At 47.9% G+C, this 26,643-nt stretch overlaps 1 protein-coding gene across 1 annotated transcript in view; it reads left to right on the top strand.

Annotated features, from left to right (window-relative positions):
- Window positions 1–100: 100 nt before the first annotated feature.
- Window positions 101–26,643, top strand: part of LOC116643933 (inactive carboxypeptidase-like protein X2) — a 52,120-nt gene continuing 25,577 nt past the window's right edge. The window contains exons 1-2 of the mRNA XM_032423014.1: window positions 101–407; window positions 12,433–12,531. Of these exons, the coding sequence (XP_032278905.1) occupies window positions 101–407; window positions 12,433–12,531 (406 nt within the window). The remainder of the gene's footprint in view (window positions 408–12,432; window positions 12,532–26,643) is intronic.

Raw genomic sequence — 26,643 nt, 5'->3', positions numbered from 1 at the left:
GCCGTCCCGGCGCCCCTGCTCCGCGCCGCCGCCCGCGCCCGCGGCCCGCCCGGCGCTCCCGGGGCCCGTGACCCTGCCCGGGGCGCGGGGCCGAGCGGGCATGGCCCGCCGGGGGGCCGCCGCGCTGGCACTGGCCCTCGCGCTGCTGGCGGTGCTCCTGGCCGGGGTGGGCGCCCAGGGCGCAGCCCTCCAGGCCCCGGACTACTACGTGCAGGAGACCTGGAGCCGGGAGCCCTACTACGCGCGCCGGGAGCCCGAGCCCGAGCCCTTCTCGCCGCCGCTGCCCGCGGGGACCGGGGACGGGGAGCGGGAGCCGCGCCCGCCGGAGCCCAGGCCGCCCAAGAAGGCGACCAAGCCCAAGAAAGCGCCCAAGAGGGACAAGCTGGCTCCGGAGACGCGTCCACCAGGTAAGTAACTTTGTGCGCGGGGCGGCCCGAGGGGGCGCCCGTGGCCGCGCGCCTCTCCCAGCGGCTGGCTGGTCCGAGGGGACAGCTGGCTTCCAGGCCTGTGTGTCGGCGACGCAGGAGCCCGCGAACCCACCCGTCGCGCCCCCCACCCCACCCCCCGCCGCCTCCCTGGGGACTGCGTCGCGCATCCCTCTGGCCGCTCGGAACTTCCCGGACAGACACCGGTCGGCGTTTCCCCCGCAGGTGGAGGCGGAGTAGGGAAGCTGCCTGCGGAGCTGGTGGCCCGGGTCTGAAATGGGCTGGGCAGAGGCTCTTTCCGCCCGACACCCCTAGTCTTCCGACACTTCTTGGGAGTGAATTCACGATCTGGCCACGTGAAGGGCTGGCAGGCTTTGGCACGACGGCCTTCTGGGGGGAAACTCAGCAGTGGGCCTTTACCCAGCCAGCGCCCCTCTCAGCTCCCTCCCTCCCGCCTTCTGGGGGTCCCTGGAATCGTCTGCCCAGGTGGGGCAGGATGGCAGAGCCTCTGCTGGGGAGGCTCCTGTCTCCGTGGAGAGGGGGCGGGCTGCGGACGGAGGGAAAGCCCAGGGGGCCTGGCAGCCTGCAGTGTGCCCGCCTTCCATCCGTCCGCACACCCTTCTCCCCTCCGTGCGTCTCTGCCAGCCCTGTCTTGGCAAATGACTTCCATTCGGTTTCACTCCTTGTGAAGGGGAGACTTTTCTCTTAATTGTTCCAAATGTTCTTTGCTCAAATTGCAGAGGGTCCTAGTATTTCAGGACTGGGGAGTGAGCAGGATTGTAGCCAAATTCTCTGGCCCTGTAATGGCCTTCCTTGAAAGGAGATACATGCTGGTGGCACCATTACACCGCTCCTGGCATGGAAGGATTTGCTTTTGTTTGGTTCAACTCTTCAGAAAGTCCGCAGGAGGCAGCAGGAGAGGCGAGGAGGTGGGGGACACAGATCTCTTGAATGTGTGGACCCATCTCAGCAGCCGCTCTGCACATGGGTGGAGGTGGGGGCGCGTCCTGCCATGCTCCAGCTTGTGAGCGACTCTGCCAATGGGCAGGCAGTTCTGTGAGTTGTGTGACCCCCAACAGAACTATCCAGAATTTCCAATATCTTCTGGGGAATTATGGGAACTAAGATGTGTAAAACCACAGCGGTTTAATAGCAGGAGTATGAAGAGACAGTCATGTTTGGAGAACATCTGCTGGGACTCTGTTAGGAGCTTCATGTATAACTGTCTCGTCTAATTCTTCCAGTGGCTCTGAGGGGTGGGTGTTCTTTTTATTTTACAGATGAGGGACCGTAGGCGCTGACAGTTTAAGTAACTTAGTGTCACTTGCTGGCTTAGGAGATTTGAAAGCCCTTCTGTGCTTATTTTTAACTCAAGGCCTTTCTTGTTTGGTAGTTTGAATCAGATTTGCATGTGTTTTTGGTTTTTGGTATCTGCTGTGTGATTAGCGCAGTGCTGGGCATGGTGGGTGGGAGACACGTATGTGGGGTTCTGGTACTTGCTGGGGGGAGTGCAGAGGGAGTGTGGAAGAAGCCCCAGACTGAGTCTGAAGACCATACTTCATACCCAGGTCTGGGAGCTCAGCACTCAGCGTCCTGGGACTTGGTGTCTTCATCTGCAAAGGACTTCTCTTTACTTGGTCAGGTGCTTTATTTTATTTTATTATTTTTTAATTTTTTAAAATGTTTTAAGGTAGTTACTATTTATTTATTTACTTATTTTTAATTAACATATAAGGTATTATTTGTTTCAGGGGTACAGGTCTGTGACTCATGAGTCTTACACAATTCACAGCACTCACCATAGCACATACCCTCAGCTTTTCCACAAAAGCTTCCGGTGTGTCAGCTGATGGTTGTGCTAGTCCATCTGTGAGCTGTTCATTCGTTCCGCAGGTGGTTACCAAGAACCTGTTCAACGCCAGGTGCTGGGTGAGGTCCTGGGAGTAGAGAGCGCAGGTCATCCCCTGCCCCTGTAGACAGCACAGAAGTTGGGGGGCTTTGAAAAAGGGATCACAGTTGTGCTGAGGGCTGGATCGCTAATCCCCAAACTGGAAAAAGGTTCTTGGAAATTCCAGAGACTCAGCTTCGAGGCCTCCTGGGATAGCTGCCTCCCCAGGCCTGCCACTCTTTCTAATGATCTGTGTGGGTTTTTAAGAGCCCACCACCTAGGACAAGCAAAGTGGGACATTTATCCCAACTCAAAACTCCTGTCCTCTTTTTTCCCCATGTTTTTGGGTGTTTGGCCAGTGGAACCCTCCACCCTGGACTCTTTTTTTTTTTTTAATTTTATTTTATTATGTTAATCACCATACATTACATCATTAGTTTTTGATGTAGTGTTCCATGATTCATTGTTTGCGTATAACACCCAGTGCTCCATTCAATACGTGCCCTCCTTAATACCCATCACTGTGCTAACCCATCCCTCCACCCCTCTCCCCTCTAGAACCCTCAGTTTGTTCCTCAGAGTCCATAGTCTCTCATGATTTGTCTCCCCCTCCAATTCCCCCCCCCTTCATTTTTCCCTTTCTTCTGTCTTCCTTTTTTTTTTTTTTTTTTAACATATAATGTATTATTTGTTTCAAAGGTACAGGTCTGTGATTCAACAGTCTTACACAATTCACAGCGTTCACCATAGCACATACCCTCCCCAATGTCTATTACCCAGCCACCCCATCCCTCCCACCACCCACCACTCCAGCAACCTCAGTTTGTTTCCTGAGATTAAGAATTCCTCATTATCAGTGAGGTCATATGATACATGTCATTCTCTGATTGACTTATTTCACTTAGCATTATACCCTCTGGTTCCATCCACGTTGTTGCAAATGGCAAGATTTCATTTTTTTGATGGCTGCATAATATAACATTGTATATATATACCACATCTTCTTTATCCATTCATCTGTTGATGGACGTCTTGGCTCTTTCCATAGTTTGGCTATTATGGACATTGCTGCTATAAACATTGGGGTGCACGTACCCCTTCGGATCACTACATTTGTATCTTTGGGGTAAATACCCAGTAGTGCAATTGCTGGGTCATACGGTAGCTCTATTTTCAACTTTCTGAGGAACCTCCATACTGTTTTCCAGAGTGGTTGCACCAGCTTGCATTCCCACCGACAGTGTAGGAAGGTTCCCTTTTCTCTGCATCCTCGCCAACATCTGTTGTTTCCTGACTTGTTAATTTTAGCCATTCTGACTGGTGTGAGGTGATATCTCATTGAGGTTTTGATTTGGATTTCTCTGATGGCTGAGCGATGTTGTGCACTTTTTCATGTGTCTGTTGGCCATTTGGATGTCTTCTTTGGAAAAATGTCTGTTCATGTCTTCTGCCCATTTCTTTTTTTTTTTAAAAAAAAGATTTTATTTATTTATTTGAGAGTGAGAGAATGAGAGAGAGGGCACATGAGAGGGGGGAGGGTCAGAGGGAGAAGCAGACTCCCTGCCGAGCAGGGAGGCCGATGCGGGACGATGCGGGACTCGATCCAGGGACTCCAGGATAGTGACCTGAGCCGAAGGCAGTTGCTTAACCAACTGAGCCACCCAGGCACCTGTCTTCTGCCCATATCTTGACTGGATTATTTGTTCTTTGGGTGTTGAGTTTGATAAGTTCTTTAGAGATTTTGGATACTAGCCCTTTATCTGATATGTCATTTGCAAATATCTTCTCCCATTCTGTCGGTTGTCTTTTGGTTTTGTTGACTGTTTCCTTTGCTGTGCAAAAGCTTTTTATCTTGATGAAGTCTCAGTGGTTCATTTTTGCCCTTGCTTCCCTTGCCTTTGGTGGTTTCTAGGAAGAAGAATTTAAAAATTCTTTAAAAATTGCTGTGGCTGAGGTCGAAGAGGTTGCTGCCTGTGTTCTCCTCTAGGATTTTGATGGACTCCTGTCTCACATTTAGGTCACATGTCTCACATTTAGGTCTTTCATCCATTTTGAGTCTATTTTTGTGTGTTCCACCCTGGACTCTTAAGCGGAGGAGACTGGTTTAAGAATGACTCGCTCAGGGGAGTCAGTGGTAGTTGTATTCAGTGACAGTGTGCTGAGAAAATTCATTCCTGCATCGGACTGTCTCACGTGCAGCTGGTCATCAGGTCGTGGGGAGACACCGATGGAGGAAGGAACCTTGTACAGCAGCGTGGGGTGTGTAGTGTGGGCTTCCGGACCTGGCTGCACGGGGTGGATGATGCATGCTACTCAGCAGGCTCTGCAGGACTAACCTGGGAGTGAGGGGTTGGATTTAGAGATGGATAAGAAGGTAAATGTGTATATAACTAATTTAAAGGTCAGTTAATTGCTTTGTCTTTATAGACTATAACATCTTTTTCAGATAGCTCTTGTCTTGCATCAAGGTCAGGCTCAAGGGAAGATGGAAGGCAAATGTTCTGTGTGGCAGACTCTGGAAGGAGTCTTGTCTTAATCCCAGAGGAAGGTTTGCTTAAGGAACCTAGGACACTGGGGACTTGATCTTAGTGTGAATTTATCCCTGACCTGTGGCTCTTCGTTAATGCCACCACAGAAATGTGCAGTGGATGGCCCATGTTGACATTCTCCTGGAGGTGGCTCGGGCAGCTGAATCCTTTGGTTAATTGAGACCATTGCATTTTTCCATGAGGGGCTGACAGGTTCCTGGAGAAGTAGAGCTCTGATATGCTCAACAGAGTGGGATCTTTAAAGAATTTTTAAATTCTTTTATTTTGAAACAATTATAGACTCAGAGGCAATTGCAAACATAGTACAGTGAGGTCCTGTGTACCCCAATGATAACGCTTTCTAGAACTATAGTACAGGATTTCTCTACCTCGGCAGTATGGACATTTTGTGCCAATTGTGTATGCTGTGGGGGTGGGATGGAGGGGCATTGCAGGATGTTTAGCAGCCTTCCTGGTCTTAACCCCCTGGCCTCCAGTAGCACCCTCCTCTTAGATGTGACAACCAAAAATGTCTCTAGATATTGTCAGATGCAGATGTCCCCAGTGGGTTGAGGATTGCTGCTCTATACAGTCTCAAAACAGGAAATTGACATTGGTACAGTACTATTAACTAGATTATATACTAAACATTTCAGCAGTTTTTATGTGCACGTGTGTCTGTGTGTGTGTGTGTTTGTGTGTGTGTGTTCTCTGCAGTTTTATCACATGTACAGATTCCTGGAATCACTCTTAGCATCAGGATACAGAACTGAGGACCTCTTATTTATTTATTATTTTTATTTGCGAGAGAGTGAGCACTAGAGAGAGAGAACAAGCATGAGTGGGGGGCAGAGGGAGAGGGAGAAGCATGCTCCCCGCTGAGCAGGGAGGCTGACGTGGGTCTCGATCCCAGGACCTGAACTGAAGGCAGATGCTTAACCAACTGAGCCATCCAGGCACCCCTGAGGACCTCTTTTTTTGAGGTTGTGTGGGACTCACTATCGGACAGTTTCTGAGGTCCTCATTGTGAACATCAGTTAATCCCAGAATTTCAGAACTTGGAGGAAACCACGTGGTCGTTACATGCAAATTCTTGTTCACTGTAGGATTCTAACCCTGGGCTACCCAGTCTCTGCTCACACACTTCCACCGATGGGCTCCTCCCACCATGTTCATTGGATGAGCAGTACTGATTGCTAGAGTGTTCTTTCTTGTAGAGACCTGACTGCCTGCTTCTTTCTACTTCCATTTATTCAGCTGTTGCCAGCCAAATTCAATAGTTTCTAGGTCTTTGCAGTTGGACTGCTTTGGGACCCAGAGACTGAGGCCCAGGTCCCTGCTTTCCATTATCCCAGCATGAAGAATAAGATAGGGAGCACATTTTTGGCATGTGGGTGGATTTGGGGTGTACTTACCTTGTATGTCATCTCCAAATTGACGAGCTTGGTTTGTGGCCATGCTTTTGGTAGAGAATAAAATGGAACAGAGAGTAAACCATGGTTAATATAAGTCATTTACCCTTTCCCTCCCAAGTGGTAGTAAGAAACAAACAGGCTAATAAACAAGACTCTAAATAGGTGATCTGAAGATTTTTTTTTTCGCCCCGCCCCCTGCCCCCATTGGGCCTTGGGTTACTTTTGGGTTCCTGCTTGTTTGTTTATTTGGTGCTTTCTTCCAGGACTGGCAAGAATGCGCCACTGTTTTGAGTATGGGCACGCCCGCATTACACCCTCAGGCCTGGTGCATAGTCCTGAGCCCGTGGAATTTGCAGAGTGGGCGGCGAGCCATGTTTGTTTGGATGTCTGTGCCCAGAATGAGCGAGTTTGCGTTTTGTAGTGTGTTGTGCCCCAGCCACTGGGGGAAGTAACCAAAGACTTGTTATTTGAGCATATGTGGTCGTAAACAAAGCCCTTCTGTTGTGTGCTGCAGGCCAGTTGCTGGAAAGGGCCTCACTTTTGAGTTTTGCCTGGTCACTCTTCAGAGTGTCTTGCTGTGTTTGGCCTTTGGATAGAAACGTCTTCTCTTGGGCCAAGCTGGAGCCTGAGGATCAGGAGAATGTTTTTGTCAAGATTTCATATGTATTTTAAAAGCAGTCACAGTGCTATCATCACACGTGAACAAATAGCAAGAACTCTTTACATCAGGATATTATACGCTCACTTGAAGAGTTAAATCCAAAGTGTTTGTCCAGATAAACTCCCTACAGAATCCTGAGGGAAAGGACATTTAATAAAAAAAGGTTGCTTGAGGGGCGCCTGGGTGGCTCAGTCGGTTAAGTGTCTATCTTTGGCTCAGGTCATGATCCTGGGGTCCTGGGATCGAGCCCCACATCGGGCTCCCTGCTCGGCGGGGGGTCGGCTTCTCCTTCTGCCCCTTTCCCTGCTCGTGCACATGCTCTCTCTCTCTTTCAAATAAATAAATAAGATCTTTAAAAAAAAGGGTTGCTTGATGTGCATCAGCAAGCAGCTTTCTAAGACACCACCTCTCTTTCCAAGATGTTTTCCAAAGTCAGCTATTCATGCTGGTGAGTCCCTAGCCTGTGCCCATGGTTCCAGAAGCCAGGATTTGTGCATGGATCATGAAGACACTCCCGTGTTAGGGGAAGCTGGACTGGAGGCTGTGGTTCTTAAAACTGGCCATCATGTTTTCCATGGGCCTCAGGTGTCCATGGCTGTCGGATTTCATGGCAGATGGTGCCTTCAGTGCCGGGACAAGGGTAGCCAGGGCCCCTGGAGGTGGGAGTGTGGAGGTGAGGCTCTCTTTCAATATCCATAATGGGGCCAGGGAGCCTGAGTACTCAGGCTTGGCATCTCCAGCAATGGCTCTGCCCTCTGTGGCCTTTTGAGGTCCCTGCCACCATGCTGCCACTCTTCAATCACGAGACCCATGAAATTAGGGTATCTTGGCCAGGGGGAAGGGCTGGTGTCCATAACCGGCTGGCATCCAGTTGGCTACTCATCCAGGCATCATAGAATGGTTGGAGGGGCACAAAACACCTCCAGAGTGTTAATTTAAGACTCCACTGTCCCAGATTTTTATGGAATGCTCGATCATGCAAACCATGTGTGGTTGTTTGGCAGTTTGTTCAGGGTTCAGAGAGAGCTGGGACCAGAATCTGGCTCTGCCGCTCACGGGCATGGGTGACTTCTCCAAGCCTCGGCTTCCTCACCATGACACGGCAAGGATGATACAGCCATGCTTCCAGAGGTATGACAGGTCAACTTCCAGCCTCCCGCGCTGAGACATGGTTCGGGGGCACCTTCTACCCTCTTCCCAAGAGTCCCCAGCCAGGCTGAGTCCTCGTGGGTCCTGCTCTGCACACAGCCTGAGTTACTGGAGTTTCCTTCTCCAGGTCTTTCTCCTTCCACTTCTTTACTTGAACTTCATGAAGTCCCTTCCCAGATACACGTCTGCACCTAAGGAAGGCTGCATCTCGGGCTCTTTCCAGATGGAAGCCAGACTGAGACAGGCCAGTGCGCGCCGTGCCCTACCCAGCACCCCTTGCGTCTGCACCTGCTGCTCTTAACTGTGCTGGCTCTAGAAAAGCAAAGGGCTTCTTATTTGGTTGCAAGTCAGGAAGGTGTCCGCTGCTGCATAGAGCATCTCCCTGGGGCCCTGAGGGAGACCCAAGTCTACACAAAAGGCTGGCCCAGAAGAACAGAGGATGGCCACCTAGCTTCCCAGGGAAGACACAGCCGGGCGGGGAGGGGAAAGCTTTAGACTGATTGGTTGATGGGTTGATTTTGGCCTGGCCCTGGTCAAAAAGTACTGAGAACACTGCCCTCGTGCCCCCATCTCCACCCCAGACCTTCAAGGTCACCGATGAACGGAGGCAAGCGTCTCGTTCAACCACTCAGCCTGCCTTTCAGGATCCACCCGCTCCCCCAATTGCTGTTTCCACCGGTAGCCTGCCTTTCTCAGAACTGGATACCTCCCTGCGTCAGGGCCCTTGGCCTGCTAACAGCCACACGGAGCACGTGTTTCCAACCACACCTGCGCAGTCCTGCTGGCCCCCGCTCCAGAGTGTTCTCTGCAGACCTGCCTGTGTCGCGGTGCTTTAGAAAGAGGTGATTGCTGGCCTGTGAGACCCGGCACTCCTGGGCAGCGCCCCTCGGGCGAGGCCTTTCCTCTCCTGCGGGTTCCTTAGCACGAGGCAGGAGGGGAGCCTAGGGCCCTGGGCTGACTCCCTCAGGAGAGAGAGAGAGAGAGAGAGCAGATGCTGTGGGGCTGGAATTTCCTGGGGAAAATGCAAATATGCAGCAAAGAATTTTTTCGGTTTCTGGGGGGGGGGGGGGGTTGCTACTGTAAGCTCCTTGTACAGAGAGGGGAAAAAATAGTTTCCTGTCAACCCAGAAGCATGATGTTTATCACCATCGCCCAGAATAGAACATGTGGCCCGCGTCGGCACCTCGCTTGCTACTTTTAAGGAATTCGGTTTTGTCACGCGGCCCAGATGGAGTTGTTGATTTCTTTCTCTGCACACTTCTTGCACAGCACGCTCGTCTTTCATCCCTGCCGACCGTGAGCTGCCTTTCTTGCGGCGAGAGAGAGGACAGGCCTGGGCAGGGCCTCGCCCTGGAGTCCGCTCTCCGCTCTGCCGCCTCCTGGCTCTGTGGCCGACCCTTGGGTGGGTCTCTTCCCCCCTCTGTACCCGTGTCCCTGTCTGTAAAGTCACGTTCATTGCAAGCTTCCTGCCCTCAGTGGGAACTTGCCGAGGTCCAGTGTCGTCATCCCCGTGAAGGTGCCGCCTTGCAGACTGTGAATCAGGCCCCGCGGGTGAGCCGTGATTCTTCAGCAGCTGGGATGGCACTTTGTGCCGCTCGGGGGCTCGATGACGAATCCAGGATGGAAGGACAGCCTCTGTCTTCTGTTGGGTGGCTGCTGCAGGCCCGACACGGCCCGAGGCGCTTGACATGTATTGTTTGTTTCCTCCCCATAGCTTCCACGGGAGCAGGTGCTTGTCTTGTTGATGAGGGAGTGGCTCCTCGGGAGGTGACGTGGGTCACCCGAGGACACGCCCATGGTCCGTGCTGTGGCTGGGACCCCCAGCGATGAGCTGGAAGGGCGCCCCCTGGAGGAGGTGGAAGGGCCCCGCCTGTGGTCTCTGCTCCTTTGCCACCCCCTCGGGGGATTCTGTTCCCCACATGCCGGTCCCCTGGGGAGTCAGACTCTCAGAGCTTTGACATCTGCCCCGCATCTGCATCTGGGCCTTTGTCGGCTGCCCAGAGCTGCGTGGGGGCACGTGCGTCACGGGCGTGGATCCGGCACACGGGGGTGAGGCTGAGGGTGTCACCAGGCCACGCTCTTTGACTCTTTTCCTGTGTTGTCACGGAGGCCCCAGAGAGGTTGCCCTGGGAGACAGAAGGCTTGCGACCAATGGCCAACTTCTGGGGAGGGTTGGGATAGAACATTCTTTTCCAGAACTTTGGCTTTTTCCTTACATGTTTTGTAAAACTTTATTCCCCCTTAACATCTTATCTTTCTGCCAAATCAGACTCCACACTCTTAAAAGTGATGGCACCAGTTTTTCTGACCAATCAAGGTCTTTGCAGACCCCTAGTCAGGCCCCTTCAGAAGGGGCCGTCTTTGGAGGTCACCGGCCATGACATTCTGACCCACAGAAGTGGGACCGATGCTGAGGTGACACCAGGCTGATGCCAGGTGCTCCTGGGTCCTCTGGGTCAGCTCTCTTCCTCTGGCCTTTCTGAACATTCTGGTGTTTTGACTTTCTGGACCTGAGGGGAACACTGACATGAAAACTGAATGATACTCCCAGCAGGCATCGCCCCAGCAGTTGATGGAGAGAGCATTACTCTTGGCTGGACCCCACATGACCTTTGAATTTTTTGAAGATTAAAGGTTTTCTTGATAAGTATCTTTTTTTTTGGGGGGGGGGGAAGACCGTAGAACAGACTGAAATGATTCATTAATTGGCACACAGTCCACTAAATGTTTTTGGTATTTCGACTTGCTTTTTAAAGTCCAAGCTAAGTATCCTTCTCCTGCCCCTCCTCTTATTTTTGTCTGTTTGTCATTCAGTGACTCATTAGTATGTCCATTCACTCATTCATCACAGCTCATTCTGCACCAGGCTCCAGAGACAGAGCAGTAAGCAAAACCAGACACAGTCCCTGCCCTCACGAACAGACCGGCCTATGTTACGTGCATGCAGTGAGGCTGCTCAGCACAGGTGGGTGCACCTGCAATAGGGGCCCTTTTCCTGCAGGTGCACCCCTATCCCAGCCGCTGGGGTCTTGACTGTGATGGCTCATAGCCGATCCTTTCCCCGGAGCATTGCCCCTGGAAGCCTGGTTCTCATGCCCCAGTTGGTCCATCTGTAGGCAGAGGCTAACCCACAGTAGAAAAGGTGGCTTCTGGTCTCAAGGTGGGGACAATGCTGTGTGTGGTTCCCACTGCAGAGCTCCCCGTGGGATCAGGCTGAGTCAGCCTCTGGCTGAGAGGGAGGACAGCCTTACTTAGCTCCTTCCTCTGCCCCATCCTGCTCCCTCCCCTTTCCCTTTAGAGCCCTCCCCCAATATATCATGTCCAGCTGAACCTCTACATCAAGCTCTGCTTAAAGGCAACTCGACCTAAGACAGGTGCTATCAGAGCCCACCAAAGGAGGCATTGATTTAGGTAGTTCAGGAAAGCCAAAAGAGGAGATGCCAGAGCCGAGATTTGCAAAATTAGCAGGAGTCAATTAGACAGAGATGAATGGAAGGGTGCTCCAGGAGGAGGGAACAGCACATGAGCTGAAGGCTGCAAAGAGGCTGGTGTTTCAGGAGTAGAGAGAGGGAGCTCAGTGTGAGAGGAAGCTGAAGGGGCCAGGGGCATGAGCAGGTAGCCTTCCTAGGCCCTGGTAAGGATCTCTCCTATTGGTGGGAGCATCACCCGCCACTCCCACCCCCAGGTACCCAGCCAGGGCCTTTGGAGAGAATTGGAAGGAGGAGCCCAGCATGGTGGGAAACGCTAGCTCTGGGGTCAGAAGTCTGGAGTTCCAGCTCCGTGTTATCAGTTAGGTGTGGTGTCACTCTCTGGGCCCCAGAGCGGTCAAAGTACTACCACAAGGTATTTTTGCAGTCTTAGAATAGTGACGACCGACAAGTATACATTGTCTTTGTTAAGAGTATTTCTTTCTTTCTTTCTTAAAATTTATTTTAATTTTACTTCATTTCAATTAATTAACATATTGTGTATTACTAGTTTCAGAGGTAGAGTTCAGTAATTCATCAGTTGCATATAACACCCAGTGCTCATTACATCATGTGCCGTCCTTAATGCCCATCACCCAGTTACCCCCTCCCCGCCCACGTCCCCTTCCTCGACCCTCAGTTTGTTTCCTACGGTGAAGAGTCTCTTAGGTTTATCTCCCTCTCTGAAGGAGTGTTTATTTCCCTCGGTGTTCACAATCACAAGCTGCATCTCCTATAACCTCTAGCAAGCACCTCAGAGTCCAGGGTGCCATCAACCGGGGACAGGGGACACAGAGGGGGCAGACATTGCTTTGCAGAAGATGGTGGAGCTCTCCCCATCCTGGGAGGGCTCTGGCATATGTGGAAGTAAAGGCATTCCTCTCTGTCCTTCTTTTTAGGTAAAAATAGCAACAGAAAAGGCGTGAGAACTAAGAGCTCTGAGAAGGCTGCCAACGATGATCACAGCGTTCCCGTGGCCCGTGGCGATGTCAGCAAGGGTGAGTGAGGCTCTGCAGAGAACCTCCTGCTGGTTCCCTCACCGGCCCAGGGAGGGTGGAGGCCCCTGGAGCAGATACCAGCTGCAGATCCCCCTGGGGCTGCCTGGGGTGGCCGCTGGCCTCTCCGGCCTCTCCTTTGCCTTTATCGTTTGGGGGTGCAAACTTTCCGAGCTGCCCTCTCCCCCACAGTGCACAGTAATCCACAGCCACCTTTTCCCCATTGGCTCAACTGAAGTCATTTCTGAATTTCCCGGAGACCTGGGTTGCCTTCCCGTCCCCTTCAGCTTCCCCGCCCCCAACCCCACAACGATCTCATTTCCTTTCTTGTGGGGCCTCCCAACTGCCCATGTACATTGCGTGTGCATTTCTTATCTCCCAACCAGACCCCGGCGGCCTCCGGAGTCAGAGAGCAAGTCTTCTATTTACAAGCCCCGTGATGCTAGTCTTGGGGTCTTACTCCCTTGTAAAAATACTAGTCTTTTAGTTACTTACCTTAGGATGGTCGAAGCCATTACTTCTAGACTCCTGGGCCAACTCTGGCCCATTTGCAATAGCTCTTACTATGACTGGCTACCAGCATTACAATTATTGTGTCTATCATAAGCTCGGGTATCCGGGATCACACTTTGGCTAATGCTGATAGTTTCCTAAGTGCCTCAGCTCTCCATAGCTGAAGGCCGGGCCCTGGGCCTCCTGTTTGGTATCTCCCCATGCCTGTCTGTGGTGTCATCGTCCCTGTTATCCGTATTGTATGGCTAAGGAAGACGAGACTTGGTAGTACGTGCCGTTTGCCTGTGGTTATGGAGCCTCTAAGTGGCAAAACAGGGATTTGAACCCAAGCTTTTCTGGCTCTAGGCTTTCTGCTCAGCAGTACAGCGGCTTAACTAAACACAGCATTTCACAAATTTGCATTTACGGAGGCAGGGTCCGTGGTCAGCTGCCGTATGAGCCTGTACACCGTGTCACAGCGTCGATTGCCAGAAAGGGAATGGCGTGTTCCCTTAGGCAGTGGTTGGGGGCTGTGTTTCTAACCAGAAACTCGCCACCAAAGCCATCATAGGTATGACTAATGGTGCATCCTTAAATAAAAACAGAAATTCAGCAGCAGGGACCCTCTGCAATCACTTCACAAATGAGCATTCTATTCCATCTTAACGCGGCAGTTCTGTAGGGTACCCATGGCCATCGGGAGGACCCAGCGTTTTGGGCGGGGAAGAGGGGTTGTTGAGGACACGTGTGATGCAGGGCTGTGCTTATTCACCCTGATGAGCCCTGGTGACCTTTGGGGTCTCAGCGAGATGGGTGGTAATAAGACTCCCACCTGGGGTGGGCCTTGGGCATGACTTCCGTTCCCTTGTCCCAGCAGCTGATCTGGACACCAGCTGTTCCTTCAGGATCTCAGATGCCCCAGGGCAAGGCAGCTCCCAGTGCTGGCCTCCGCTCTCTGGGCTCTTGCTCCCATCCTACTTGGGCCTCAGAGTCCCTTACTATCTTGTTAATTTTTAAGTGCTTTAAACATTTAAAAAATATTTTGTCTAGGTCTTTTTTTTTAGCTTCAGCACAAGGGTTGGTTCGAATTATTTTAGTTATTCATTACCAGAATTGGAAATTATTAAGATTTGGGAAGGCATTTTCTTTTTTTTTTAAAGATTTTATTTATTTATTTGACAGAGAGAGAGAGAGAGAGCGAGAGCAGGAACACAAGCAGGGGGAGTGGGAGAGGGAGAAGCAGGCCTCCCGCCAAGCAGGGAGCCCGATGTGGGACTCGATCCCAGGACCCTGGGATCATGACCTGAGCCGAAGGCAGACGCTTAACGACTGAGCCACCCAGGCGCCCGGGAAGGCATTTTCAAAAAGAGTTTTCAGGGCCTATTTCTTTGCACACACACGCACACGCATGCACACGTACACGCTAGCCCACGCAGAGTCGCTCCCCTGGCCTTGGTGTCAGAGCTCTGTCTGATGGGTTGGGGTCCCTGGTCTCTCGAGCAGTCACTGTGGCTCTGATTCATTGAGTGCGTGACGAGTGACTCTGGTCTATGAAACTTCTTTACCTTGCTCTTCTGTTAAAACAAGATTGAGGAAGCGGGCATGACGCGGGAGGGAGAGACGCTGTGGGGGGCCGTGATATGCAATATGGAAGGGAGAGAGGACTGTGGTCGTGGAGGCAGGGAACACAGCAGTTAGGAACGCTGGCCTGGGGTCAGGCAGGGGCGCCTGGGGGACGGTGTGGGGTGGAACGGGGCCTCACAGAGCTAGCCGGGCACTCTCAGGACCCTGTGCTCAGCCTCCTCTCTGTCTCTGCTCAGGTCTCCCTGGGGGGCCTTGCTGGAGAGGTGGCAGAATGAAGGGGTCGGGTGGTGGGTTAAAGAGATGCCACCTACATCATGCGCAAGGTAGCAGGTGGAACGGACCTCACCTACATCATGCGCAAGGTAGCAGGTGGAACGGACCTCACCTATATTGTGCGCAAGGTGGCAGATGGAGATGTGACCCGCTTCATTTTCAAGGTGGTGGGTGGTACAGATATTAACCCCTCCCCCCTCATGTGAGCGGATGACATCGCGAGTTTGCCTCAGATGCGACTCTCGGAGAGAACACATACATGGGCTGAGGAGCAGCGTCCACTCGGGCAAGTGTCCAAAATGCATCTTGGATATTGTCCTAAAATAATTGGCACAGCTGGTTGAGTTATTGCTCTAGTTCTTCACCTCTCCTTGGGTCCAGCCCTTTGCCGTGTGACTTTTCAGTTCCCTTCATAAAAGGTGAGAGCGCCTGGGATCGAGCCCCACATCGGGCTCCTTGCTCAGCGGGACGCCTGCTTCTCCCCTGCTTGCTGCTCCCCCTGCTTGTGCTTGCTCTCTCCGGCTCTCCCCCCCCCTCTCTGTGTCAAATAAATAAAAAATCTTTAAAAAAAAAAAAAGGTGAGAGCGCCCCTTGACTTTGGGCCGGCCCGTGCCTCGCTGCGTCCGCTGGAGTAAGGTGGAGTGCCGGGGTGCCCGTTCTGAGCTGAGGCCTTGAGAGAATTTGCTTGTTTCTATTGGCTTCTCATTTCTGGCCCCTGCCTCCTTTTCCCCCGAGGCAGACGGGCTTTTCTCACACCATGTCCTGTGCTGAAACACATGGCTTACGTGTTTTCTCCAAAGGGAACTGGACAGGCATCTCAGTTGGTGATTGAGAGGACAGCTTTGGATCAGGCTCTACTCTGACTGCCTGTGCAACTCTGGACAGGTTCCTCAGTTCTCCGTGACTCAGTTTCCTCCTCTGCAAGAGTGGGGAAGAGATCCCTTTAGAGGATTATTTTGAAGTTTCAATAGTGTCCGAAGGGTACAGCACACACAGCCCACAGCAAGCCCTCAGTGAACATTAGCGATGGCTTTTATTTGCCATCTGGGTTTTTTTGTGCCTCAGTTAGAGGACTTGGCAGGCATTTTTAAAGGATCAGATTGTAAAAATATGGTTTATTGGCCAAGAAGCAAAATTGAGGATATTATGTCATTACTTAAATAACCATTTAAAATGTAACCATTATAAAAGTACAAAACTATTCTTACCTCTTGGGCCATACAGACGCAGGTGGTGGCCTGGGTCTGGCCATCCCAGGGGCTGAGGCTTGTCAACCCCTGCCGAGAACTTCACTTTTCTGCAAATGCTGCCTCCGGGAAGACTGCCCTGATCACCTCTCTTTCATTTTCCTACGCCTCCTCCTCAGGGTCCCAGTCCCTTCCTGTCTCACATCCCAGTGATTCCTATGGGCAGCTCTTCTCCTCTGGGAGGATATGAGTACTCAAGAGCTTGGTCTCCCCTGATTGTCCTCAGGATACACCCAGCCTTGGAGTAGCACTCAACAAGAATGGCAAACTTGTTTATTGAGCACCTGCCCTGTGCTGCAACTAGTGTTCTGGGCTCTAGAGCAGGTATTTCATGTATGTTCAAGTGGCTTCTTCATGACCCAGAACAGCAGGGCTTGCCTCCACAGGAAATGCTCTTGGATCTGTAGGAAAGGAACGTGATTTCCCACCATCATGGAAGTAGAATTGTTTTCCCAAAGCGATGCATGTTGGTGAACCGGAGCTCCCTCGTGCCTGGGCTGGGTGAGATTTGAGGCCTCAGCCAGGTATCATGCTTGGGGATTGACCCACTTAGTGTGTGTGTGTGTGTGTGTGTGTGTGTGCATGCCCGCACACGTGCGTGTGTGCACTTACATGCATCAGGAACAAAATTACAGGTATGTGTGTAGATGACACACACACTTTCTACAAAACTGAAATAGTCTTGTTTTGTAACCTTCTACTCTCACTTAAAGTGCTACTGTTACGTTCCTATGTCATCAGATACTCTTATGGCATGATGTGAAGTGGTTTTCCATTTTATGATGGAGTCGTAACTGACAGTTCTTTCCAGGTTGTGAACATTTCTACACTCCTTCTGTCTGTGTCTTCACTCGCTTGCTCTTTGAGTTCATGCTTCCTGGAGGAGGAATTGCATGGAGTTATCACTGCTCTCTCGAAAGGTTTATGACAACTTTTACAGTCTTTTGCCCATCTTCTCCTTGTGTGTGTGTTGTTTTATGAGCGCTCCTTGTATGTGAAGGACAGGACCCTCTGTTTATACATTGCACTGTAGGGTTGTTAAGAACTCTGGAACCGTACTGAGCTCAAAGCCCAGTCCACAGTTGACTAGATGTGTGGTCTTGAGCGTGTTGTTTAATCTCTTTGTGCCTCAATTTTCTTAAATACAAAATGGGGGTAATAATTGGACATATCCGTAAGATTGGGTAAGTATTTAATAAGATAGCTTGAATAAAGCACTTACAACAGTGACTCGACCAGTAGGTTCCATTGTGGGAGCTTTGTATCGGTCATTCATTTGGGCACTTGACTCATTTTTTTAAGGCCTGTTACCGTGCAGTAACGCAGAATGATCTATTCCTTGAAATCTCGAAAGAACAAGACTGTAAATTCATTGGAACTAGGCATTTTCCACTGAAGAAGTTCTTTGATAGATCTACTTTCTTTTATGGTTATTGATCTATCAGATTTTCTATTCTTTTAATTTTGATAAGGTTTATTTTGAAGACATCGTCACTCTGTTGATACATTTTCCTTTTGCAGTTTATGTACTTACGTTTTGTTAATTTATCAGCTAATTTATTTATTTATTTTAGAGACATTTTAGATTTTGATTTAGAAAAAAATAAAGGCAGAATACAGAGAGTTCCTCTGTATCTCTGCTCCTCCTCTGGGTTCCCTTATTATTGACATCTTGCATTCCCGTGATACCTTTGTTACAAGTGATGGGAATTTTGATATGTTCTTCGTAACTGAAGTCCATGGTTTACAGGAGAGTTCACGGTTTTTGTTGTACATTCTATGGGTTTTGACAAATTTATATATGACACGCAGCTACCATTACAGTACCATCCAGAATGGTTTCACTGCCCTAGAAATCCCCAGTGCTCTGCCTACTTATTTCTGTTTCCCTTCCCTGATCCTCTGGTAACCACTGATCTTTTTACTGTCTTCAGAGTTTTGCCTTTTCCACAATCTCATGTGGTTGGAATCATATAGCATTTAGCTTTCTCATTTCTTTCGCTTAGTCATATGCACTTAAATTTCCTCCATGCCTTTTCATGGCTTGACAGCTCATTTCTTTTTATCACTGAATAATATTCCATTGTCTGGCTGTACTGCATACATTTGTTTATCCACTCATTCATGCAAGGACATCTTGGTTGCTTCCAACTTTTGGCAATTATGAATAAAGCTGCTATAAATATTCATGGGCAGGTTTTTGTGTGGCCATGTTTTCAACTCATTTGGGCAAATACCAGGGAGCACAATTACTGGATCATATGGTAAGAGTAGTTTAAGTTTTATAAGGATTTTTTTGGTCTCTTTTATAGTACCCCCCACTAACAACAACAACAAAAATTGCTGTTACTATTTGTTCTTTTTTTTTTTTTGTCCTTTCAATAGGCATTCTGAAATCTTTACAAATTTGTTAGCACATCACTGATATGATTTTCTGTGTAATATTTCGCTCTTACTGCTTCGTGTAGGATATTTCCTACTGTTGTTTTGAAATAAAGCAGACATAGGAAAATTACATAATGATAACATATGTTTTTTTAGCAAATATTTATAAAGCCAATCCCTGTGTCACCATCACCGGAGTCAAGAAGTAGAGCCTTATCAATCTTCTCTATCACAGCTTTATCCCTTCCACTTTGGAGGTGAACTCTACCCCAGTTTTAACAGATTTTCTTCATAGCTTTACCATTTATGTTTGTATCTCTAAATAAGCTAGTTTGGCCTGATTTTGAAATTTATATAAATGGAATTATGCTGTGTATATTCAGTTATACGTGTCTTATAATTTTCTATTAACATTCTATATTTGTTTAGTTCCTTCATTTTCATCACTGGGTAGGATTCCATCATGGGACTATACAACAATATTTTTTTATCCATTTCAGTGCTGATGGATGTTTGACTTATTTCCAGTTTCTGTATTTTATGAAAAACGCTGCCATGACAAACTCCTGCATACATCCTAACGCCCATGGGCTTAAGTTTCTCCAAGTATGTATACATTTAGATGTGGAATGGCTGCGTTTAGCTTCACTGTTGAACAAATGCTCAATTGTTTCTGTCCGTGGGGGAGGGGGTGGGCACGCCATTCTGACTTCCTGTCAGCATCATGTAGGCTCCAGGCTTCGCGTTCCGAATAACTGTTGTATGATCAGACTTTAGTATTTTGCCAATCTGGCGGGTGTACAGTGGTGACTCACTGTGATTTCATTTGCGTTTCCTAATTATTAATGAGGTTCAGCATCTTCTCATAGATTTGTCATTTGAGTATCTTTTCTGGTGACATTTCCATTCTATTTTCTTCCTTATAGATTTATCCATTCTGAGTTTGAATTTTGATTTTATAATGTTGGTAGCAAATATGTTCTCTATTTTTTCCTTTTTATTTCTGTGGGGTCGTAATGAACAGAAGTTCCTAATTATAATGTAGCCAAATATATCTTTTTCTTTTTCTTTTTGGTTGCTACTATTTGCGACTTGTTTAAGAAATCCCTTCTTACTCCAGAGTCATAAAGATGTTTTATACTGTCTTCTAAAGCTCTCTTTCCTTTTTTATTTTGCACAGTTAGGTCTTCAAATACCTGGAATGGATTTTGTTTATTTATGATATGAAGTTAGAATTCAATTTTATTTTTTCCTTGTTTCCCTGTTGTTTTGCAGTGCTACCTTTGTCTTTTGGGGATTCAGAGTCCATATATGTATGGCTTTGTTTTCAGTCTTGCTGTTCTTTATCATTAATTCATTTTTCTACCCATACACGAAATACCTTACTCTCTTAACTACTATAGCGTTATAACACATCATGATATCCAATAGAGCAGGACCTAGTTCTTCTTTAAAAGTGTGCATGCACACACATGTATTTACACCACCCAGTCAGGTTCATCAAATACCTTAATGAAAACTTTTGGAATTTTGATGACCGTTTCATAGATTCCATAAATCAACTTGGGGAGAATTAGCATATTTACAACATTAAGTCTTCTAATCCATGAACATGGTATATCTCCTCACTTGTTAAATCTTTTTAAATATCTCCCAATAAATGGATCTTGCCCATCTTTACTAGATTTATTCTTAGATATTTGCTATTTTGTGATGCTTTTAATTTCAGTTTTCTAACTCTTTATTGCCAGTATACAGGAAGACAGTTGATTTTTTTTCTATGCTGATTTATATCCAGCCACATTGCTAAACTCTTATTAAAAACAATTATTTATATATTTACTTGGGTTTGGGTACAAAATCATAATATATGCTAAATAATGGCAATTTTGTTTTTTTTCTTTCCATTTCTTATACTTTTTACTTATTTTTCTTTACTTCATTGGCAAAGATCCCAGGTTAAAAATAATGGATCTTTCCATAGGTTTTAATTCTGCCTTTGGGTTTGTAGTTTTTTTAATATTTGACCTTTTCTCTTGTAGAGATTTATTTATTTATTTTAGAGAGAGGGAGAGAGAGAGGAGGGGCAGAGGGAGAGGGGGAGAATCTCAAGCAGACTCCCTGCTGAGTGTGGAGCCTGACGTGGGGCTAGATCCTATGACCCCTAAGCTGAAATCAAGAGTTAGATACTTAACTGACTGAGCCCCCCAGGGATGACTGAGCCCCCCAGGAGTCCCTGGCCTTATTTTAAATAATTTTTCTATAATTAGGATGAACAATTTTAGGAAAAATATTTTCCTCATTGTTACATGAAATCACTTTTAAAGATACATTATTGCTTGGAGTCTTTCGTGTGATATATCTCATGTTCTTTTTTTGTGGAATTTTGTCCTTCGTAGATGGCATATCAGTGATTTGTTCTTTACTCTTCTTTCAATGAGGCAAAATGCAGCCATATTTCCTCCACTGGGGGGCAGTTGCAGCCCTTTCTCAGATCTGCAGATGTTGACCTGGTAGGCATGCAAACGCTCAATACAGTTTTCAGTTTCAAGCAGCTCTTTATCTTCTACATATTTTTGCTTCCCCGAGGTGCTGATTTCTTCCCTGGCTGCAGTTCTTAGATCCTCTTTTCTGATGGGATACATGGGGGAAGTATAATTATCTTCCTATGCTGTTGTCAGTGTTCTTGTCTTTGCCCCACACTGTCCTTCCGTGTGACAATCGTCCCTCCTTCCTGTTGTTTTCTGAGAGTTTCCGATCCAAACAGTTGTGGAAAGCTGATGGGGGTCGGGGAGGAGAGGTGAACACCTGGCCACCTCAGAAAGCTAGATCTGAGCTTTGGAGATGGTGTCCAATTTTCAATTTTCTCATTGCTGCAGACCCTGGACTTCAAAATGGAGGCACGCAAGAGGGATGAAGGGTTTTCTGTCCCTCCTCTGGTCATCTCCATTTTTTTTTTTCTCCAGCTGTCAATATCTGACTCAGCTGTGGGGAATATTCTTGCACATCTGGCACTAGGTTGAAGCATGGTTGAGCATCTTTCTTTTTAGGGTCTTTGTAGGTTTTTAGGATGTGTTTGGGAGATGTTGCCAAAGCTTAAATAAGAATTCCCCAAAGTCTGTGATACTTCTGTACAACTGGTGATTTTATGAGATACGTTAAATAACCTGGAACACGTTGTGAGAAAGTTTTTTCAAGGGGTCTTAAAAAAAAAAACAACAACCTTTATTTTGAAATAATTAGAGATCCACAGGAAGTTGCAAACAAATGGGTCCCGTGCACCCTTCACTCTGCCTCCCCTGGTGCTGACATTTTGCATAACTGTGGTATAATAGCAAAATTTACGGAGCATATTCAGATTCCACCCATTATCCGTGTGTGTGTGTGTATGTGCATTAGTCCTGCATGCTTGTACCACATCTGCCATTTCATGGGAATACCATCACAGAGAGATACAGGGCTATCTCTTCACTGTGGGGCTTCCTTGTAACATCCCTTTCTAGCCACATACCCCCTCCCACAGTCCCTAATTCCTGGCAACTGCTAGGCTGCTCTTCATCTCTATAATTTTGTGTTTTCAAGAATGTTAGATGAAGTAAACCATATGGTATATAACTTTTGAGACTGGGTTTTTTCACTCAGCATAATTCTCTTTTCCTCTTTCCGAATTGGACAAATAGACTTAGTTGATACTAGTATGATGTAGTAGTCAGGAAAAGCAAAGTCTTTTTATTATTACTATTATTATTAAAGTATAACACACACAGAAAAGTCTAGAAATCTTAAGAGCATAACACATTGGATTGTCATATGCACCACTCACATGTAATGTAAATGCACTATTTTAACTAACATTTAGATCATAAATTGATGACCAGACCATGAGGCCTCCCTCTCACCCCAGTTAGTCACTAGCCTTGTTCCCTCTCAACGATAATCCCCATTAGAGATTACTTTTGCCTGTTTTTAAACTTAATATTCATGGGATCATACATTGTGTCTGATTGCAGTCACTTAATAGTATGTTTATGAGATTTCTCCATGTTATTGTGTATAGTTAATGATTCGTGTACTTTCAGGGATTTATAGTATTCTGTGGCATGGCTGTACCATAGTTTACTTATTCATTCTCATATTAATGGACATTTGGGTTGTTTTCAGTTTTCGGCTATCACAAATTGTGCTTCTAGGATCATTCTTGCATATAAGTCTCTTGGTGTATGTGTGAGTGAGTTTCTGTTGGGTATCTGCACCTTGGTAGAGTTGCTGTGTCACAGGGCCTGCAAATTTATATCTTTAGTAAATTCCCCTAAAGAGCTTTCCAGATCGGTTGTCCCGTTAACAGTTCTCTACCAGTATTGTTGCTTTGCCTCCTTGCCAACATGTGATATGTGTCTTTTTAATTGTATTTATACTGGTGTGTGGGTCCTGGCATTTTGTTGTGGTCTTGATTGGCATTTTCCTGAAGACAAATGACTAATGCTCATGCACCATCAGAATATCTTCTTTCATGAATGCCTGCTCAGATCTTTTGCCCATTGTTTTTCTTATTGATTTATAGGAGGGTTTTTTTTGTATGTTTGCCTTTTTTTTTTTTTTTAAGATTTTATTTATTTATTTGTCAGAGAGAGAGAGGGAGAGAGAGAGTGCACAAGCAGGGGGAGCGGCAGGCAGAGGAGGGAGAAGCAGGCTCCCTGCTGAGCAGGGAGCCCGATGTGGACTCGATCCCGGGACCCTGGGATCATGACCAGAGGGGAAGGCAGACACTTAACTGACTGAGCCACCCTTGTATGTTTGCCTTTCTTAAAAATACTGTGGATGTGAGTCCTTTGTCAGATGTATGCACAGTAATATTTTCTCGCACTTCCAGGCTTATCTTTGAACTCTAGTAATGCTATCTTTTGAATAACAGATGTTCTTAAATTTAATACAGACAAATCGTCAGTATTTTCCTTTAGTGCTTTTTGTTGCATGTTTAAATTCTTTTCGCCTGCTGCAAGATCATGAAGACATTTTCCTATGTTGTCTTCTAGAAAAAGGCTTCCTTTTGCAGTCATGTATTTCCATTAAAATTCTTGATTTAAATAAAAATACGAAGTAAAAGTGCAGGTGGTACTTGGATATGGAAAAATTCACGAAGATAATAAGCAGGTGATTGAGGTTTGAGAAATGCTATTTTGAAAGAATAATTCCTCCTTTTTTGGCCTGATAAGCAATATAGAAAGAACAAAACAGTGTACAAGCTAATTATTATCAGTTCTGTTGGATCATAATACACGTTCATTCATTTACTTGGGAAATATCGATGGCTTTGGGGATTCAATGATGGGCACTCATAGTTGCTCCCCTGTGAGGAGAACAGGATGCTTTGTACCTTTGTTAGCCAGGGGTGGGTAGGATGAGAGGGGTGGATGTCGGGGAGGAGGTCTTGGAGGCTTTTCAAGTGAGCAGCCACCAATCAGAAGTCAGAGCCTCTGTGATGCAGGTGCTCTGGGCACGGTCTGTGCAGGGTTTTCAGCCCACGGATTCCGCTCCCTGAGGATTTCCTGTGCCTCATCCACAGGACCTGCGTAAGGGGAGCTCTGAGCCTCTGTAGCTTTAAGGGAAGAGACACCAGCCAGATTCTGAGGGTCTCAGAAGATCACCTGGGAGCCTTAAAGACCAGGGCCCCTCTGCAGTCCTGTCCATCAGAGTCTCTGGGGAGGGCTCTGAGCAGCAGTTTTTTTGAAGTTCCCCAAGAGATTCTGATTCTGATGTTGAGTCAGGGTGAGAACTCTGGGGGAGGGAGTCCTGCAGTGAGGGAGGTGCTTTCCAAGGGTGGCTGGATAAGGCTGACATTAACTCCTTTCCCCAAGACCTTGGGTGGGGGGCCATGCCCCTCTGGGAAGCTGGGCATGTCTGAGACCTGCAAAGAGCCACTGTAGACCCGTCCTCCAGCGCAGCAGGAAGCTGCCTCCATGCGCTCATCCATCAAAGGGAATGTTGGGTTCAGAAAGGTGAAGGATAGAATGTCATATGTCAGAGCTATTCAATTTATGGCGACAGTGCATCTGTGCACTTGTCCCTGCCAGCACTCTTGAGGTCTTGGAGAATTCTTTGCTCTGCTTCCAGCCGACGATCACAGCAGGCCCGATGCCCTGGATGCTGAGCTCCCCTCGGCCAGCTGGTGACGCCTGTCCCAGCCCCACTGCCTTTCTCCGGTGTGACCCCAAACACCACCACGGAACTTGCATTTGCCTTATGCTCTTGCATTTTCACGTCAAGCAGGTGGCGTACCAACTGTCCCTGGGCTTTAATGGCCTACCTGATCTTCAAATTTTAACCTGCGTGCTTAGCTATTTAACTCTGCATAAGCCTCCTCCAGTCTTAGTTTGTGTACGTATAAAATGGGGATGATGACACCCTTCTCTCACGGTCCTTAGGGAGATGAAATCACAAAATGTCTTCAGAGCATCGGGCTCATGGTGGTTGCCTGCATGTTAACCCCATTGCTCTGTAAATCATTAGTCTTTTAAAAATACTTTTCGTGACTTGTCTGTCATGACTGCTGCCCCCGGATGGATCGGGGTTTTGGGGGTGGGATGTTGGGGTTGGTGCTCCAGACCCAGAATTCTAACTTACACCCTCCATTTGGACCTTGCCCTGTAACTCTGGCCGCTGGGTCCTCCACTGGGAGACCAGGGCATCGTGCATGGTCCTCCCAGCCGTTTTGTGAAGTGGCCACAGCACAGAGAATTTAAGCTCGGGGAAGATCAAATGGAGCGTACATGTGTGCGCGTGTGCTTGTCAGAGGGGGGAGGTAGAACAGGGCCCAGGCCTGGTGGACGGTGCCCGCTCGGCACAGGGCCTTCTCATAGAGTCGTGCTGCCTTTAGAAGCCACGTGGAGTCATCTTTGATGACTGTCACCCTCTTTCCTTCTGGTTATGACACATCTGTTTTCTCTAATATCTTCCTGAAGTCTTTTTTCTCCCACCCATTTTCATGTTCTCCTCTCCCACCTGCTTCTGAGGATTAATCTTTTTCCTTTTAGAAACAACAAAAACTTGATTTGATGATACAGGATTTTTTTGTGGGTTTGTTTTGTAGGAGGAGCAGGGAACAGTGCTGTGGGGGGCTCTCTGGCTGCTGTGGGGTCCCTATGGAGTCCCTGGTCCACAGCTGCAGTGCAGCCTGTCTGGGTCTGAGCTGGGAGGGTGGGGGCCTGAGCTTCCTGAGGGACTCCCAGCACTCTGTGAGCCTGGCAGTGATCTCCTTCATCAACCTTACAGGCTTGGTTGTAATACAAGCATATTTCAGTTCCGGCTTCTGGCCTTTTGACTTTCCGATCGTGGACATTTAAATTGAGCTTCGAAGCACTTGTTTCTTCTCTGTTTTACTTGCTAATTGGGGCAGCACTCCTGGCCCGTCTGTGAAGTGTTCGGAAGGATGCAGATGAGCCCTCCACGTGGGGGGTGGTATTGTGGTCAACAGCTCCTCGGACAGGGCAGGATGTTTCTCTGAGAATTTAAAACCAAAGGAATTCTGACTTCTTGTTCTAACCTTGCATCGCCGGAGCGCTTTGGTTGGAGAGTTCTCTGGGCTTCTTTTAGGGGAAATTACTGTATGGAGTGATCCGCTCTTCCCATCTGCTGTGTGTGTGTCTACGGGTCTCTGTGTCTCTGTCTCCTTATTCCAGAAGTTTTCTCAGCAAGAGTCTCTGGTTCTGGTGGGAGGGGGTACATTTTCTAAGTATTGTATCTCTGAAAATGCCCTTAGTTACCTGGATGGTTGATTGGTAGCGGATTCTAGATTCCAGTTTGTTTTTGTGGAGCCCTGGGGAGCATAGGTCGCCAGTGAGAAGTCTCATGTTGGTCTGAGGATCACTATCTTGACCCTCTCCAGCAGTTGGACAAGCCAGGGACTAGAGCTGGGCTGATGGTTTGTCTCTTTTTGACCCTCTCTGCCCTCCTCGAGTTCTGGTTTTGAAGATGCGGAGGCTGATTCATTCTGTGGATTTTGTTTGGCCGCTTTCTGCCCCTGGGGTTATGTTAGCAGCAGTCCCCTGTTGTGTCCAAAACCAGGGCCCAGATGAGTTATGGGAGCGCTGCAGATGTCACCTCAAGGAGTGGGACGCGGTCTGGAGCTTTGGCCCAA

The sequence above is a fragment of the Phoca vitulina genome, unplaced genomic scaffold (genome assembly GCF_004348235.1).
Source record: "Phoca vitulina isolate PV1807 unplaced genomic scaffold, GSC_HSeal_1.0 scaffold28, whole genome shotgun sequence".
Classification (NCBI taxonomy): domain Eukaryota; kingdom Metazoa; phylum Chordata; class Mammalia; order Carnivora; family Phocidae; genus Phoca; species Phoca vitulina.
The sequence above is the reverse complement of the archived record's forward strand: the minus strand, read 5'-3'. Positions and strand labels throughout refer to the sequence as shown.